Source organism: Mus caroli, chromosome 9 (assembly GCF_900094665.2).
Source record: "Mus caroli chromosome 9, CAROLI_EIJ_v1.1, whole genome shotgun sequence".
NCBI classification, from domain to species: Eukaryota; Metazoa; Chordata; class Mammalia; order Rodentia; family Muridae; genus Mus; species Mus caroli.
Window position 1 is genome coordinate 3,600,251 of NC_034578.1, and position 18,548 is coordinate 3,618,798.

At 38.9% G+C, this 18,548-nt stretch overlaps 1 protein-coding gene across 1 annotated transcript; it reads left to right on the forward strand.

The window, feature by feature from the left end:
• Positions 1-5,953: 5,953 nt before the first annotated feature.
• Positions 5,954-17,116, forward strand: Mmp12 (matrix metallopeptidase 12). The gene is made up of 10 exons (XM_021171805.1): positions 5,954-6,080; positions 7,146-7,393; positions 8,297-8,445; positions 8,586-8,711; positions 11,391-11,552; positions 11,954-12,077; positions 13,267-13,400; positions 13,858-14,017; positions 16,498-16,601; positions 16,920-17,116. The coding sequence occupies exons 1-10, from the start codon at positions 5,967-5,969 to the stop codon at positions 17,018-17,020; spliced, it is 1,422 nt and encodes a 473-aa protein (XP_021027464.1). The 5' UTR covers positions 5,954-5,966; the 3' UTR covers positions 17,021-17,116.
• The last annotated feature ends 1,432 nt before the right edge of the window (positions 17,117-18,548 follow it).

Genomic DNA, 18,548 nt, shown 5'->3' on the forward strand with positions numbered 1-18,548 from the left:
CATGTCCCACACAACTTAGGGAGCCATTGGATAACTGTTGAGTACATCGGAGAGATTTCAGAGGGTCTCCCTAACAGCCCAGGTTTGCTTGGGAAGGAGTGGCTCACAGATTCGGCTGAAGAGTGAGCATTTTATAGCTTTACCTTAAACACCTTGTTTATCTGGTTTGAATATGTGTGTGGAAAAAGGACCTGGAAGTCCAGATGCATGTGTGCATGCCTGTGCTGGTTCATTGATGTTACATCTATGAGGTTTTTGTTTTTGTTTTGTTTTGTATCTCATTTAAAATCAAACATTTAGTTGTTATTTGCCTACTGGTACTATTGCTTTGTGTCTTTGAAGGCTAAAGAATTATCTAGCACCATATAAATAAACCATAATCATATAAATTGAAAAAAGATGTAACTCGGTCACTATGGTGGTTTGCCTCTTCCTGCTGTTCCTCCAGCCTCTGAGGCTTTTTTTTTTTTTCCTGTTTCTGCCTTCTGGTCATGTTTTTCCTCAAGAACATTGGCTGCACTGGACCTCTGAACCTCACTTTCTTGTTGCCTCCTGTGGTCATTCCGCTGTAACTCCTCATCCTCAGATACTGCCATGAGAAGATGCTCCTTCACTTCTTCATGGTGCCAGAACCACAGCCTCTGCCTTCAGTATGGGTTCAGTCTAGGAGAAATCCTTGCCCCTCCTCCCCTCTCATCCTTCCTTCCTTCTCTCTTACCCTTCCTGCTTGATGGCCACTCTTCCTTCTTCCTCTCTTCCTTTCATCCTTCTTTCTTTCATTATCTCTTCTGCCTCATGGACAGTTGAACTCAGGTCCTTGTGCATGTTAGGCAAGAGCTTTACCACTGAGCTGTACCACCAGTCTCTAAAAGCAATCACCATTTATCTTAAAATATAGATTGAACATCACTGGATTTAGACTTCTGGGAAGAAGGCTGTAAATGAGCTCATGGTCACAATGTTAAAGTAAGATATAAAGAGCCTACTAGCTGCTTGAGTGCAGCTTAAAAAAAAGCCGGGCATGGTGGAGCACACCTTTAATCCCAGGACTCTGGAGGCAAATGCAGGCAGATTTCTGAGTTTGAGGCCAACCTGGTCTACAGAGTTAGTTCCAGGACAGCCAGAGCTATACAGAGAAACACTATCTCGAAAAACAAAAAACAGAAACAAAACAAAAAAAAGAAATAAAGAAAAAATATGAAAACAATGAATTAATTTAAAACCTACCTTAGCTCATTCTTATGAACAACTGGTCAGACTTATTTCTACCTCAGTCTTTCTTCTCTAGCCATTGCCTTGTTAAGCTCTGAGTCTTTCTGATCAGCAGCTATAGTTGTCAGTCCTTCCTGAGAAGAATGATATTCTTTAGTGACATAACTTAGATCTCCTGGCAATATAGATATTGTCCCAAAACTTTTTAATTATCCCCTAGAGAGATTTCACTTAAAACAAGTGTTTTTTTTTTTTTTTTTTTTTTTTTTTTTNTTTTTTTTTTTTTTTTTTTTTTTTTTTTTTACCTGTAGAGTAGCGTAGAGCCAGACATTTTCAAGAGGACCATGTCATCTTCAATCAGAGGCCAAACAATTTAGTTCATTCTGCATAAAGGAGGGGGCACTTCTCTAGCAACACCTGGCACTGGAGCAATAACTAACATGTTTAAAATACCATTTATGAGAAGTATAAATAAAAGAAATGTCAAGAAACACTGCTCCAGGTGTAATACTCAAGAAATGGGTCAGATATAATGCTGACTAATGTCTTATCTTCTCTCATCTAATCCTCACAATAGTCATGTGTAGACAGGGAAATTAACCTTGAATAACTCAAGAGAAACCGCACAGCTTGCAGGTTACATAGTTGAGGCATGAGGCCAAGTCTGTTTCCAGTGAACCCAGCTGCAAAGTCAAAGTCAGACCACACATGTGAGTCATGAATCAGGTGATCTGTTTATTGGAGAAGAAGAATAAGTGCATGTGAACATTCGCACACACACACACACACACACACACATTGTCTTTATGATACTAGAATTGAACCGAGGGTCTTATGGGGGCATAATGAAAATTTTCTCCCTGATCCACAATCCTAGTCCTAATATAGGAAAAAAAAATTTTTTTAAATCTTCTCTGACAGTGAACACATGTATGTATATTAGCATCTCTGTATACTTATGAACATTACTTCCTGCTGTATTTTGTCTCTTAGCTTATACTTGTTTGCAAGTGAGCCATTTGCTAAGGAAGAGGACACATGGTGCCCTCTGAATCTTTCCAATTCTTCTGTCTACTTTACTTCTCTGGATTACAGCAGTGTGATAGTTCTCTACACATTCCAGATTTTTGCCAACACTCTAACTTCCTCTGTGGGGAGACTGTCTTCATAGTAGAGAGCTCTCTGGTGCAGTCTTGGGAAGAGTCCTTACACAGAATGCAGTAGATGTGCCTTTGAAGTACCAGTTGCTCCCATGTCCTCTCACTTACGAGGACAGACTGAGGAGCATGTCCCATGCAGTCCTTTCCCTTAGAAGAGCCACAGGAGCCATACCCAGCACCAGTAGCTGCTACGTTTAAGAAGATGCTGTTCCTGTGATGGTGGCAGATATGTGTTTGTTTGAGATAAACTCAGCAAGACTTTAATTTTCCTAAGTATTCCTGAAAAACCTTTCTGTTAAAGAATGCTTTAGATAATTGTATTTAACTTGTTATTTTGAAGAACTTTTCTCCACTGCAGAAAAATTGAAATGGATAAAAAAGGGAAGAGTCACAACAAAGTGGACACAGTGAAGAGGCCCCCAGAATGCCTCCCAAAGCAACCCACTTCACCCACTTCCTCTTCCAAGACTCCCGTTTCTTCATGCATTAACAGGGGGAAGTTTAAGCAACTAAAGTTTTCTCCTGTATGAATAAGCCATCATTGTGTGAAAGAACAGTGAAGAGATTTGTCTGTGTATTTTGTGAGCATAGCTCCTTCCTGTAACCATTCTTTAATTTGCCTCTGGATTCCTGGGGTAAAACAAATGGCTACAGATGTCACTGGTATACACTCAAGTGTACTGATGTCTGCCTAAAGATGAAACAATGACTATAGACCCATTTGCTTTTAGAAATTTTATGCTATAAAATAGGCCTTCTACTTAAGGAAAGCCTGATAAGCATTAAAAACATGGGCAGCAGTGATTTTTTGTATTTCAGAAACATGTTCTTAGCATTGCATATCATTAATAGCCACCAGCTTCTTCCTGTGGTGTCTCTCTTGTGATCCTCAGCCTTGAAGCTGGACCTGGAGCAGGATCTTATTGCAGCTCCTTCTGGGAAGAGCTGAGCAGTAGTCAACCTTCCTCTTTGTCTTCATTACTAACTTTTAAAAAAAAAATGTGTGTGTGTGTGTGTGTGTGTGTGTGTGTGTGTGTGTGTGTAAGGATGACCATGACAAGCTGGGATTAGATAAGGTATTATGGGACTCAGCCCCAGAGAAAATGTATTCTTTCTCAGCAAGCATGAACTAGCTTTTTACCTAGAAGCCTCATGTTTCCCCCAATCCATGTTGGCTTGACACTAGTGTAGTAGTTATACAGGTCTTGCTTAGGTGACCATATTGTTGAGTTTCCATGGGTATAGCTTTGCTGTCCTATACAGAAGGCACTATCTCACAGCAGGGATCCCAGGCCTCTGGCTCTTACAATCTTTTTACTCTCTCTTTTGTGATGTTCCCTGCTTTAAGTATAGGGGGTGCATTGTTGCTAATTTTAAAAATGTTCCAGGCAGCTGGATGAGTACTTTTTCCTATTATTTAATGCAATATTTATAATGGTTCTTGATATAGAAACCATGTTTACTCCAACTTTACAAATGAAAAGCTTGTCTTGAACAGATTAAACTGACAGCTTGAGGTCATAGGAAACCATAGCGTGAGTTGTCGATTGGGTCAGCCTGTGTCTAGGAATTAAGTTGGCAACCTCTGTGGTACCTTGTAGTTGACCATGTAGCCCTTTTCTCCTTACACTTTACCAGACTGGAGCAAACTGGTGAGTTGAGACACAGGGAAACCAAAATGTGGGTATGGCTATCTACTCTCCTTTCTGTTCAGGGAACTCTCTCACTTCTTTTGGTCTGTTTTATCCCCTTGCATCTTGTATCCGATATTCATGAGACATTTCTTACAAATCTTCCAAGGATTGAGTTCCTCTTTGCTGTGGATGACACCACTTCTTGTTTTCCATGAACCAGGAACAAATCCTCCTTGCAGGGCTATCACTCCTGCCAGGGAGGTTCACTTTCAGTATCCTTAACGCTCTCTAATCAGACTCAATGCTAGGTACTTACCGAGCACCTACTACCCTCAATGTAGTTTTCAACTTAAGGAGTGGTTCTAAAAACCTCTATTTTTCCACTTTCTAGCCCAATACAGTTGTGTTCCTCTTACCCTTCTTGGGCTAAACTCAGTATTTGAAAGGACTTCTTTACAATGCTTACCACATGATCATTCCCTTTTTGAACCCTTGAACTTCGCCTACTTGCAGATTTAGTGCTTAACAGTCCCTATTAAGGACAAAGGGACGGAACTTCATAATAGTGAGCAGCTTTCCTGTCACCAGCACGCATAAGCCACTGACTCATTTAACTGTCACAAGAGCATAAGGGAGATAAATAGTATAGTTCTCATCTCAAGTGGAACCTAGAGATCAAGCCATTGACATAAAAAGAGGCAAGATTTGGTAAGTATCAGGGATAGTACAGGGGTAGGGGGATTCCTCTTCCTATCTTAGAAGAGTCCAAACCCTAAAACCTTTAGGAAAGGAAAACAAATGATCACAAAGCACAGGACACCTATAAACCCTACTGGATCAGTTGTTTTGCATGATCACCTAAAAATAAATGTGTGTGTGTGTGTGTGTTTGTTTCTTGTGCACATCTCTGTGTGCATGCATTGCATAGTAGGCCTGTAGAAACCAGATGACAACTTCCAATCATCTGTTCTCACCATGTTGCATCCAGGAGATCAAACTCAGCTCATCAGCTTTGGAAGCAAGTGCCTTTGCTTGCTGAGTCATTTCATGGGCCCCTAAAAGATGAATTAAAATTAACACTAGGAAGTAGGCAGCATGTCTGAATTCAGGGAAATTGGAAGTCTAAATTATAACCCATTCACACACCCATGCACTAGGCTCTTCATGTAGACTCTGCATGTGGTGGGATTAAGTCAGTATTGAACAGAGCCTCTGCCCACACACCAGCCTCATTCCAAAATTGTACTTTGGGAGTTTTAATCCTTGATTTCTGAATGTTTCTATTCTTTAAACACTTCATGGGGAAAGAAATGGAGAGGCTGCAGAAAGGAAGTCTTTCACAACATAGCTGCAAGTGCTGAACTCCAATAGCATGAAAGATGAGGAACTAAGTTCCAGAATCTCTCCAGACAACCTGTCAGGATTGGATTTCAGCTTCCATGAGTGAAAGTCTCAATCCATATAAGAACCCAAGCCTGCACATAGAGCAAACATCAAAGCATGCTCATTGTACAAATTTTCTCTGATATATAAACAAATAAAGGATTGATGTATTCTAGCAAAAAAATATTTAAAAAAAAATTCACACATTTTTTTTAAAATTTACTTTAAAGCACTTTACCTATATTATAAATTATAAAGAGAATTGTCAATACCAAGCTTTCCAAAACTCTGCTAATGGAGTTCTGTTTGTATTTTTGGCTGCTGTGTTATCGATGTTTTGTCTTACCTTCAGGTGGAAGTTAAGATTTACCGGTCACTTGTAAGAAACAGAGAGGTACAGAGATGAGTGATGAATTAGACAATGGTTTGACCTGCTGTTACTTCACATGATTCTGAAGTAAATCAAGGGATGACATCAACAGTGAGTCATATAGAGGATTTCATGGTCACAGATCCTGGTACTAGGGTTATATAAAGTGGGGCTTTAAGGGAACTTGCAGTGGGAGGGAACAGGTTGATGAGCTGCACTCTGCTGAAAGGAGTCTGCACAATGAAATTTCTCATGATGATTGTATTCTTACAGGTATCTGCCTGTGGGGCTGCTCCCATGAATGACAGTGAATTTGCTGAAGTAAGTATTGACAGCATTGCGCTGGTCCAGCCTGACTGTATCTTTAATAGTTGCTGAATTTGCTAGTACTATGTTGAAAAGTGTGATTCGATTTGAAAATCAGTACAGATTCTCTCTTGTTACCGTGGATTGTTTTCCAGAGAGGATTATAAAAATGAAAGAATGTCATTAAACTGGTGAATAATTGTACCATCTACAAAAAGCTTTGGCTAAATTACTTTAGCACAATATAATTAGATTACATTTCTAATAGAATGTTGTGTGTTGGTCTCCCACTCCATTTGTCTTTTATTTGTGGTAGTACTTTAATACCTAGTAATAATGTAAGATTTGGACTTTGCTTAGTCCATGTGACCACTTCAAGATTTTATGATAGTTAAAGCATGTTCTCTCTGCTGATTTATCTCATATATTTATTCATAAGTATTTTAAGTAAGATGTGAAATTTTACCTTTTTCTAATTAAAAAAACTTGAACATCTATTTTCTAAAATTATATATATATATTCCTGTTTTACACAGAATCCTACTGTGTTGTCTAGTCTGGTTTTGAACTTGTGGGCTCAGATGACCCTTCTGTATCACCCTCCTCAGCAGCTGGCTCTATTTTCTAACATTATTATTACTTTGAATTCATTCAAGTTTTTTACTGTGTCAAGATTTTCCCCAATGCTGGGGACTAACCCTAGACCTGCTAGCATGCTAGATAATTGCTCTACCACTAAACTACCTTCCCCAATCAAGTACCCTTATATACTAGATGCTAAAATGGCTCCTTAAAGACCTAGAAGCAGGTCTGAAGAAGCAGAATAATAAATAGTTTTTCCTCTGGAATTTTGGTAATCTGACTAATCATTTATGTTTTAAATAGCATAGGAAATTATTTTTTTTCCTCCTTGTAATTAATTCCCTAGGTAATAAATAATAATAATAATAATAATAATAATGTAGCCTGTGATTAAAATACCTGGTTCTAGAATATCAGTATACTACTGACCATGTTTGCAGGGTTCCCAGCAGAAACTTGGCTGCATACAACCGTGTGCAATGCTTGTGTTTTATCTAGTGGTACTTGTCAAGATTTTATGATTATGGAGAGGACAGAATTCCAATGACAAAAACAAAAACCAATAGAAACTTCCTAGAAGAAAAACTCCAGGAAATGCAGCAGTTCTTTGGCCTGGAAGCAACTGGGCAACTGGACACGTCAACTCTGGCAATAATGCACATCCCTCGATGTGGAGTGCCCGATGTACAGCATCTTAGAGCAGTGCCCCAGAGGTCAAGATGGATGAAGCGGTACCTCACTTACAGGTAATGTCAGTGTTTGCCCTGGGGAGCTGTTCTACTTACCTATGAGTGTAGCTTCTAGAAACCTAGAACATTTAGCTACAACGTAGTTCTAAATCCAAAAATAGCCTCTGTAAATTGTTAATACAAATGCATTCGTTATCTTCAGACTGAGGATAAGAGTTCAGATCCCAAGAAGATATGTAAAATCCAGGCATGGTGGCTGTCTGTAATCCCAGCACATGGGAGGCAGAGATAGGGGATGCTCAGGGCAAGTTGGCTAGCCAGACTAGTAGAAACAGGGATCTCTGGCTTTGGTTGAGAGACCTCACCTCAATACTGAAAGTGGAGCAGGTTTGAGGAAGATACCTGAGTCAATTTCAGGCCTCTACATGCATGCACACACTACACGCACACCCACATACATGTGAACATGCATATACACACAGGCAGATACACACACACACACACACACACACATACACACACACAATTTATTAACTCTGTGAGGAGAGTTGCTCATTGAAGAAAGACTTTCAGTCATTTGCCTTGTCCGTCAGTACAGAGCAGAGAAGCAGCAAACAGACAGAATAAAACTAAATTAACACAAATAAAAGAAAGAAGTCTATACAATATTTAAAATTAACAAATGGGAAATTTTGGCACATTGGGTATTTATGTCTATGAAAGTAAATGCTTCACTATAATTACCGCTAAGTCATAAATAAGAGGAAATTAAATTATATTTTGATTGATGAGAAAATTTTCCAGAGAAAAAACTATTTTGAACTTTAACACACTTTTCTTACTCAGACTGTCAGTGTGTGAGGAAGTTCTTCCTATAGGCATGGGTGCAGAACTAAGCGACTAGAAAGACAAAAGTAACCAGTGCTATCATGTTTGTTTCCCTTTCTTTCTCCAACACAGGATCTATAATTACACTCCGGACATGAAGCGTGAGGATGTAGACTACATATTTCAGAAAGCTTTTCAAGTCTGGAGTGATGTGACTCCTCTAAGATTCAGAAAACTTCATAAAGATGAGGCTGACATTATGATACTTTTTGCATTTGGAGGTATACAATTTACATGTCACCTGTGTCATTCATCATGCTATATTATGTCATCACTCACTATGTTATGCCATTATGTGTGATGACCTGAGATGCCCTGTGACAGATGCAGGTGACTAATGACTTTCTTTCATTTTACAAAGCTCACGGAGACTTCAACTATTTTGATGGCAAAGGTGGTACACTAGCCCATGCTTTTTATCCTGGACCTGGTATTCAAGGAGATGCACATTTTGATGAGGCAGAAACATGGACTAAAAGTTTTCAAGGTAGGAGAGAGAAAAAAAATTAAACTAACCTTAAAATTTAAGATCCAAAAAAAAAAAAGAAATCCAGGCGTGGTGGCCCACACTTTTAATTCCAGCACTCAGTAGGCAGAGGCAGATGGATTTCTGAGTTCGAGGCCAGCCTGGTCTACAAAGTGAGTTCCAGGACAGCTAGGGCTGTCTTGAAAAACCAAAAAAAAAAAAAAAAAAAAGATAGGTCATGATCTCAAAGAATATGTTCTGACAAAAGATTACATTATATTATGAAATAACAAATTCTAATTATGTTTGCCTCTAAATCAAATTTAAGATTCTTTATATGTAGTGCAATTTTTCCCATTGTGAATCAGGGATGTTGGACATGATTGTGATAAAGATCATCTCCAAGGACCACTAAGATTCTATAAGCAAGGTCTGTACACTTGGAAATGTGAAAGATTTTAGTTGGGTTTTGGCCAGTAAAATCTATAAACTTAAAAAAACGCACTAATTCTGTGTGATCCATCTTATGTTAGCAATTTCTTAGTTTCATGGTGATCCCTAAAGATAATTACAGAAAATTATAGAAAAAAGATAATTACAGATTCCTATGGATCTTTATGTACAAGTAGTCCTGGAGCCTTGAGACACCATTTCCAGAATCAATTAGTTGAGACTGTAACTCCCTATCCCACTCAAATAATGGGGAGTGAATTTACCTTATCATTCACTATTCATTGTTGTTATTATTGGAGGCAATCCCAAGTATAAGAACATTTAACCCATCATTTCAGTACCCTTACTAATATCTCCTGGAAATCCTCAGTTATACAATTCATTCATATGGAATACATAGGGAGAAATTCAAGAACATGGTCTCCCTACTCCAAATCCTCCTTCTCTGGCTGATTTTTCATGTGATATGTAGCTATGTAATTTACATACACCATGTCTACCATAAAGGTAGACACATACCCTAAAGCTTATCAAAATTTTGATAAGGACATTTGAAGACTATAAGGTGCATCTTGTATGACTTACTACTTGCTGAACTACAGTTCTTAACCAGACATAGCCATGTGTCTGAGGTTTTTCCTGGGTTATTTGGGGATTGGGTATAACCTCTTCATCAACTGATACTGCTTTGGAATCTAATGAACCCTAGAAATAAATGTACATCAATTCAGCTGCTCTCACCTGAGCAGGAGAACAAGCAAAAGTTGGTGACAAGCTTGCACAAAAAGGCAAGGTCTAGAACATGTTCTGTTGGCTCCTGGCCTTATTTTAAAAATTGATTTGATTCTATTAAAAAAAAAAGGCAGCTTTGAAAATTTTATCTATGTGGCCCAGGTTGGCCTAGAACTCATGGTCCTAAGTCATCTTTCTGAATGAATGAATGAATGAATGAATGAATGAATAAAATCATTTCCAACTCCTAGATCTACATTTTAATTTTACTGTTAATCAGGTTTCCTAGAACATAGGAAATGTTTAGGAAGCATCTTTTACTAAACTCAGGTGTCATAAACAGTGAGAAATGTAGTGTGCCCTGCGTTCTTCTCATCCAGTGGCACAGAAACCACTGTGCATTTCACAAGTGAGGAAACAGGATCCACAAGGTGAACCAAACAAATTAAGTGGTTGAGCCAAGATTCACATCTCAGCTGCTTGGCTCTAACTATACATTATTAAAAGTAAAGTGGGACCTTTAATCTTATTTAGAATCACAGGTAGAAACATTCACACCAGAATACATTTCCTTTGTCTGCCAATGAAATGGTCCATAACTGTAGACAATTTTGGCTCCAAAGGGACATTTTTTTCAGAAATAAAATTGGTACTTCTAAAGAATGGTACGACTAAAGATCTCTAAATACCTGTAACAGAGGATTGCTCTGACATAACTTATCTAGCCTATAATGTCAACAAAATTGAGCCTGAGAAATTTTCTTTGAAAGAGTAGGGGAAATAAGTAAAAGATTCTCAAATGCTCCCTTTTAATGTGTTGTCAGACATTGTATTATCTTCTTCAATGACAAAGCAATGGGTAGGAGAGATGACTCAGAGATTAAGAGAGCATGCTGATATTTTAGAGGATCTGAGCTCTGTTCCCAACACCAAGGTTGGACAGCTCATAACTGCCTGTTACTATCTCCAGGTAGATCCAGTGACTCTGGCCTCTGCAAGTGCCTGCACTTCTGTGGCACAGAACATTCACAGTGGGATGACATTCAGCCAGTAATGGGTGGACTCCTATCACATGGATGGAACTATGTTATGTGTAAAAATGTCAGATGTAGGAAGATCTGTACCCTATTATCTTATCCATGTTGAGAGATGAGAAAAGTTAATCTCACAAATTTTGAGAGCAGAATAGTGATTGAGGAGAAAGAGGAGGTGTGGTTGAAAATGGTTAATCCATTGACACTAAGCCACAGTTAGGAGCCTGGAGTTCTGTTGTTGGCACTGTGACTTGGTAATACATCTACAGACAACAGTACCATACTCTTTAATTCAAAAGGCTAGAAGAAAGATTTTTGAGAGTCTTTGCCATACAAATGGTACATATTTGAACATTGTACAGTAAGTGTAGACATCAAAAAATCACATGGTATGCTATAAACATGTACAATTTCATGTGTAAGTTAATGAAAATGTGATAGTCTAATTCACAGCTCTTTTTTTTTTCTTGCTACCTCTTAGGCACAAACCTCTTCCTTGTTGCTGTTCATGAGCTTGGCCATTCCTTGGGGCTGCAGCATTCCAATAATCCAAAGTCAATAATGTACCCCACCTACAGATACCTTAACCCCAACACATTTCGCCTCTCTGCTGATGACATACGTAACATTCAGTCCCTCTATGGTAAGTTGAACCTCATCATTTGCCATTCAATGCCACACACTCATGAAAAATCTCATGTCTATATTTGGGAAACATTTACTATCTCATTTTGAGGCCTATGTGCATGCACCCTGAGAGTTAGGTGTCACAGAACTATCTTCATTTTGTCTCACATTTAAAGTGTTTTTTTAACAGTGGCACTACTGCTTGGTTGAGGGGGAGAGGGCATGCAGAGAAAGAAAATTTAAATATTCCCTTCTGTGATTCTGCAACTGAGTATGATAATGTCCTCCAGGAACGCTTCTCCTGAATTTCATAGGAAACAGGACTATTTTTTATTTTCCATTAAGAGAAAATATTTAAAATGAATAGCCCTTCCTCTTATAAAATTCCCCCAAATGAACATCAAAATGTATTTTCAGGAGCCCCAGTGAGAACCCCATCCTTGACAAAACCTAGCAGTCCACCATCAACTTTCTGTCACCAAAGCTTGAGTTTTGATGCTGTCACAACAGTGGGAGAGAAAATCTTTTTCTTTAAAGACTGGTAGGATTGTTTTCATATCTAACCAATGTTATGTCTGTGTGGTTAAAGTTGTTTGTTTGTCCGTTTGTCTGAAGTACTTGACAAACTTGAACATACTTGAACTGATGTACATCAAGTCCATATGGCAGGAACTTCAACTTGATTCTCAAGGTTTGGAGAGATCTTAGATTTTTGAAGTAGAAAATTCTGTGACCTTGCTTATGTTGACTAGAAATCTAGTCTGGAAAAAAACATCAATTTGTAGTAGGAATCTGTGAGGGAATTCAAAGACAGGAAGTGGAGAAGCCCAATTGTTTTGTTTATAGTTAAAAATGCTAAGGTCTCAGGGGTTGGTGAGATGGTTCTGTTGGCAAAGTTCTTGGTGTTCAAACTCAAGGACCTGAGTTTAATTCCCAGCCAACACAGAAATGTTCAATGGCAGCTGCACTGACTAAACCCCAATGTATCAAAGAAGAGTGTGGTTGCTAGGGCTTTCTGAACCTAAGTCCGTCTAAGTGAATCAGAAAACTCCAGGCTCAATGAGAACATGTCTCAAAAGATATGCTAGGTAGTGATTGAGGAATATACCTGAAGCCTCCACATACATGTGCACAGATATATATGAATGAACACCTACATACACATACACACACACACACACACACACACACACACACACACACACACACACACATACACACACACACACGCTGGTCTGGAGTTAAGGCTTTGAAAAGCTCCTGTGTAGACTTCCTTGAGGACATGGAGAATTGTCTCCAAGTTTCTGTCTTGGAGCAGAAATGGAGACAGGTGTTGGTTTAGGGAGGACAGTGGTGAGGTTAACGAGCGGGAGGTAGGACAGTGGTGAGGTTAATGAGCAGGAGGTAGGACATATGATCCCATATTGAGATTATGAAGCAGTAACTTCTTCCATTTACAAACCAGGTAACCAGTTATGACACCAGACTTGAACTGTAGATCCATGGGGCTCAGACTTTGGGTATTTCTTTTTTCAGGTTTCCTGTTGAAGTCACTGTAGTTATCTGAATTGATTAAGGTTCCCTTGCATGGTGCTGTCATACAGAAATGTATGGAATAGAGTGTGAAAACAAAGAAATACTCAACCACTTTGCAACTTCATTTCATTTGCATTCCGAAGAATGTGAGCCAACAGTGATTTCTCATACATAATAAATGTATTTCATGTCAGGTTCTTCTGGTGGAAGCTTCCTGGGAGTCCAGCCACCAACATTACTTCTATTTCTTCCATATGGCCAAGCATCCCATCTGGTATTCAAGCTGCTTACGAAATTGAAAGCAGAAATCAACTTTTCCTTTTTAAAGGTAAAGATAATACTTGGTTCTGCCACTAAGAATCATTTAAGGAAAAGAATAAGTAAAGGAATTTGTACCACCTTTTATAAATAAAGACTAAAAACAGCACTCTAGACTTTTGTACCAATGGCTCTGAGATGTAAGTTAATTGTACAAGCCCAACTATACAGGAAATGCACACCTTTAAGAAAGGTATAGGAACTATGAAATAATAGCACTTAAAAAAAAACTGCAGAGCCACAGGAAGTAAAGCAATGATTGAGAACAGAAACAGGGTGGGGTGACATGACTCAGTGACAGAGACCCTACTTACCATGGACGAAGCCTTGGGTTTTCCTCCAACACCCAGTACAAATAAAGTAAACTTAGTTTTAGAACTCTGCTCAAGAGAGATATTTTATGGTATGTCAGTATTTTTATTATCCTTTTGGGGTGACTGTTATGCCCTTTCTGTTTGCCCTCATAGATGAGAAGTACTGGTTAATAAACAACTTAGTACCAGAGCCACACTATCCCAGAAGCATATATTCCCTGGGCTTCCCTTCATCTGTGAAGAAGGTTGATGCAGCTGTCTTTGACCCACTTCGCCAAAAGGTTTATTTCTTTGTGGATAAACAATATTGGAGGTAAGGTTCATTGGCTGGTAATTTTTTTTGCTAAGATTTGTAAAACAGGCACAGAATGGAATTTTTCAGAAGGCAGTCTTTCTATAAAAGCTTCAGACACCTTTGTCTTTATGGGAGAGGCAGGATGGGAATATAGTTCTGAAATAGTCACTATCAACCTGCTTCTTTTCTTTGGGCCTTTGGTTTGGTTTCTGATATAATTTCATGTTAGAGGGTGTTCAAACTCCATGACTTCTTTCTACAATTGGCAAATCCAAAAGATTAAATGAGGAACTGATTTTCTGAGTGACAAATCACCGGAGGGAGTTGTCATCAAAGCAGTTGTCTTGTCTTACTTATCTAATATTGAAGGTGGGGATCATCCCTATCCTCTTCTGAGGAAAAGAGTCACGAACCTCAGTGTTTGCACATGTGACACAAGACAAACCAGAATATGCTAAGGTAGTAGAGCCTCTATGTTTTCTTGAATATTGAAAATTCAACACACAGTTTCAACTAAAAGCACATATTTGTGACATAAATTGGCCTGCCAATTTTAGTCTTGTTTGAGAAACAGGACTTGTGATTTCACCAAATAAGATTTTTTTTGGAGAGGTGAAAACAGGTGTAATTTATTGTAATCTCTTTTTTTTATTAGATATTTTCTTCATTTACATTTCAAATGCTATCCTGAAATTCCCCCACTCCCTCCCCCTGCTCTGCTCCCCAACCCACCCACTCCAGCTTCTTGGCCCTGGCATTCCCCTGTACTGGGGCATATGATCTTCCAAGGGCCTCTCCTCCCATTGATGGACAACTAGGCCATCCTCTGCTACATATGCAGCTAGAGACACGAGCTCCGAGGGGTACTGGTTAGTTCATATCATTGTTCCTCCTATAGGGTTGCAGACCAAGGTTGCTCCTTGGGTACTTTCTCTAGCTTCTCCATTGGGGGCCTTCTGTTCCATCCAATAGATGACTGTGAGCATACACCTCTGTATTTGCCAGGCACTGGCATAACCTCACAAGAGACAGCTATATCAGGGTCCTGTCAGCAAAATCTTGCTGGCACATGCAATAGTATCTGGGTTTGGTGGCTGTTTATGGGATGAATCCCTGGGTGGGGCAGTCTCTGGATGGTCATTCCTTCTGTCTCAGCTCCAAACTTTGCCTCTCTAACTCCTTCCATGGATCTTTTGTTCCCCATTCTAAGAAGGAACGAAGTATTCACACTTTGGTCTTCCTTCTTCTTGAGTTTCATGTGTTTTGCAAATTGTATCTTGGGTATTCTAAGTTTCTGAGTTAATATCCTTTTATCAGTGAGTCGCACGCATATCATGTGTGTTCTTTTGTGACTGGGTTTCCTCACTCAGGATGATATCCTCCAGATCCCTCCATTTGCCTAAGAATTTCATAAATACATTGTTTTTAATAGCTGAGTGGTACTCCATTGTGTAAATGTACCACATTTTCTGTATCCATTCNTCTGTTGAGGGACATCTGGGTTCTTTCCAGCTTCTGGCTATTATAAATAAGGCTGCTATGAACANAGTGGAGCATGTGTNNTTATTACNAGTTGGAACNTCTNCTGGGTATATGCCCAGGAGAGGTATTGCTGGATCTTCTTGTAGTACTATGTCCAATTTTCTGAGGAACCACCAGACTGATTTCCAGAGTGGTTGTACCAGCTTGCAATCCCACCAGCAATGGAAGAGTATCCCTCTTTGTCCACATCCTAGCCAGCATCTGCTGTCATCTGAATTTTTGATCTTAGCCATTCTGACTGGTGTGAGGTAGAATCTCAGGGTTGTTTTGATTTGCATTTCCCTGGTGTAACCTGATACTCTTCAAATTTGTCTAGCTACTGGATCCCTTTTTACACTTCCAACAGCAGAGGAATTTTCTTTTCTCCAGAGTGCTAGTGTTAGGCAAGCAATGTGTGGAGAAATAAACTAATTGAAAAATAAGGTAAGAAGCATGCTCAGTTGTCATTTGGAAGTCTGGAGAAAACTGACTCTTTCTACTCAGTGGTATGGAAACACAAGGACCTCGCTCTCCTGTGTGGACAGGAAGTGTTTTATGTTTCATTTTTTCTCTAGCATAGATGTTCAAAACCTTTTGATCCCTTGGCTCTTAAGTTCTCCTTCTCTTCACCATGGGAGAAATTATTGATTCATATCTTGGTAGAAAAGATTTGCAAAAATGGTGATTAAGTCATTGGGCCAGTGAGGGTTGTCATATGCCAACCCTCTTCAAATGCCAGGCTGCATGGGAAGAGACCGAGCAACCGGGAGGCAATGTGAGGGCCAGAAATTTGCTTGACTGGAGTCCACGAAGTTCAAGTTCTGATTCCTGTGGTGTCTTAGAAAAAAAATCAACCGTTTTATGTCTTTGAATTTTTTACCTGTTCATTTAAAACACTTTCAGGAAGGATGAGTGTGTTCTTCATTTTGTGGAGTCCATTTTCTCACATTGTTTTTGCTGTCTTTTTTCTCCCACAGGTATGATGTGAGGCAGGAGCTCATGGACCCTGCTTACCCCAAGCTGATTTCCACACACTTCCCAGGAATCAAGCCTAAAATTGATGCAGTCCTCTATTTCAAAAGTAAGTAGGCTGGGAACATATTGGAAATCAGATTTTAAAGTACAAAAGTATAAACTGGGATCATGGGTAGGCTGAAAGCTGCTCCAGTTTATGGTGTGAATATATTCAACTTGAGCCTGAGAAAACTTGCCTGTCAGTGTCAAATGGCAATTGTCCTGCTGTGCATGTGGCATCTACAAGTCTGATGTACTGCTAATGATCCCCAACACAGACCTCTGGAATCATACCTTTTGTAGTCTTAATAATCTTTAAGAACAGCTCCAGGTTTTAAAGAAACACAAAGTAAGAATTAAAGAATTGACTTTGTTTCTATTTTAGGACACTACTACATCTTCCAAGGAGCCTATCAATTGGAATATGACCCCCTGTTCCATCGTGTCACCAAAACATTGAAAAGTACAAGCTGGTTTGGTTGTTAGGAAGAATGTAGTGAAGGGTGCTTGCTGGTTTTTCAGTTTTATAAGTATATGTATTATTTTAATTTTTTTCTTTAAAAAAGTGTGTATGTGTGTTGCCTATGTGCATATTTATGTACCACCTGCTGGTAGAAGACAGAAAAAGATGTCAGGTCCCTAGAAACAGGAGTTATCATGGTTATGGGAAACATTGTGGGTGCTGGGGATTGAATTCATATCTCCTAAAAGAGCAGCCTGTGCTCTTTGCTCCTGTGTCATCTCTCCAGCCCCGGTTATAATATTTTTCTTGAAAAAATCAATCAATTTTGAAAATAACTGTGGTCTTCCAAATAAAGTCTTTCTGTGACTGTACCAAGCCATCCTTAATAGGATTTGCATTTCCTGTACATAGTGCTCCTGCTCAAACTATCACCCATGGACTTACAGCATACCTTACCACCACCATGGTATTACACACAACATTGTTTCTGTTCAAGGAACTCATTTCACAGCCACAGTAGAGTCACATTAGGCTCACATTCATGTTGATATTCATGCTCTGCACAGTCCTGACACAGGAAAAACACCTGCTTTATAGACTGCTGTAACCCTTTGATTGATTTTTAGAATCTTTATCTTCTCAGTATTAGAGACTGAACCCAGGGCCGTGTGTGTACAACAAAGCACGTGACCTTTAAGCTATGCCCTAGCAGTTAAGATTCTGAAAAGGTCATTTTTTTCTGCTATTTTTGTGCTGGTGTTTTTGTTACTTTTATGAAAAAAAAATATTTGGATTACCCTTTATTTAATCATTCCAGGTGGCATGGCTTTTAAATTATTAATTTTAGTGTTGACAGCAAAGAGATATTTAAGACCTTAAATTAATGCTACTATTCTCATAATATTTCTGTCAGCATGGATTTTTTTCAGGAAATGTATTATTTATATTAAACTGTGATTTAGCTGACTCAATACCTAAAATATTTTCATAACTTCTGCTATGGCAAATGTTTCCTGAGACAGAATAACAAATAAAAACGCTTCAAAATCTGGATGGCTTTTAAGGATCTTTTAAGGCTTTTAAAGTAGTCATGGACCAAAAACTTGAGACCTTCCTATTAATACTTTAGGAAGATTCTATTAATTTAAAAATTCTAAAATCGTTTTTATTTAAAGGCATCTCTGTCTCACTCACTAGGACTATCTTTTCTGGCTCCATGTTCTTGGCTAGCACGAATATCCTCATGAATTTTAAAACATTCTGGGAGCTAGAGAGGTGGCTTAGTGGTTAAGAGCACTGACTGCTCTTCTAGAGGTCCTGAGTCCAAATTCCAGTAACCACATGGTGGCTTGCAACGACCCATAATGAGATCTGACTCCCTCTTCTCGTGCTTCTGAAGACAGCTACAGTGTACTTAGATATAATAATAAATAAATCTTGGGGGGGGGAGATATTCTGTGTTGTTTTCAAGCTCCAGTTTTTTACTTTTAGAAAGCCCAAAACATTTTAAAATGAACTCTATTTTGTTATGGTTTGGAAAATGTAAACATT

Bases quoted from the DNA above. Each gene is read 5' to 3' on its own strand.
- Mmp12 (XM_021171805.1), top strand. From the start codon at position 5,967: ATGAGCTGCACTCTGCTGAAAGGAGTCTGCACAATGAAATTTCTCATG. The intron at 6,081-7,145 runs GTAAGTATTGAC...TGTTTTATCTAG, and splicing joins ATGACAGTGAATTTGCTGAA to TGGTACTTGTCAAGATTTTA. The intron at 8,446-8,585 runs GTATACAATTTA...CATTTTACAAAG, and splicing joins GATACTTTTTGCATTTGGAG to CTCACGGAGACTTCAACTAT.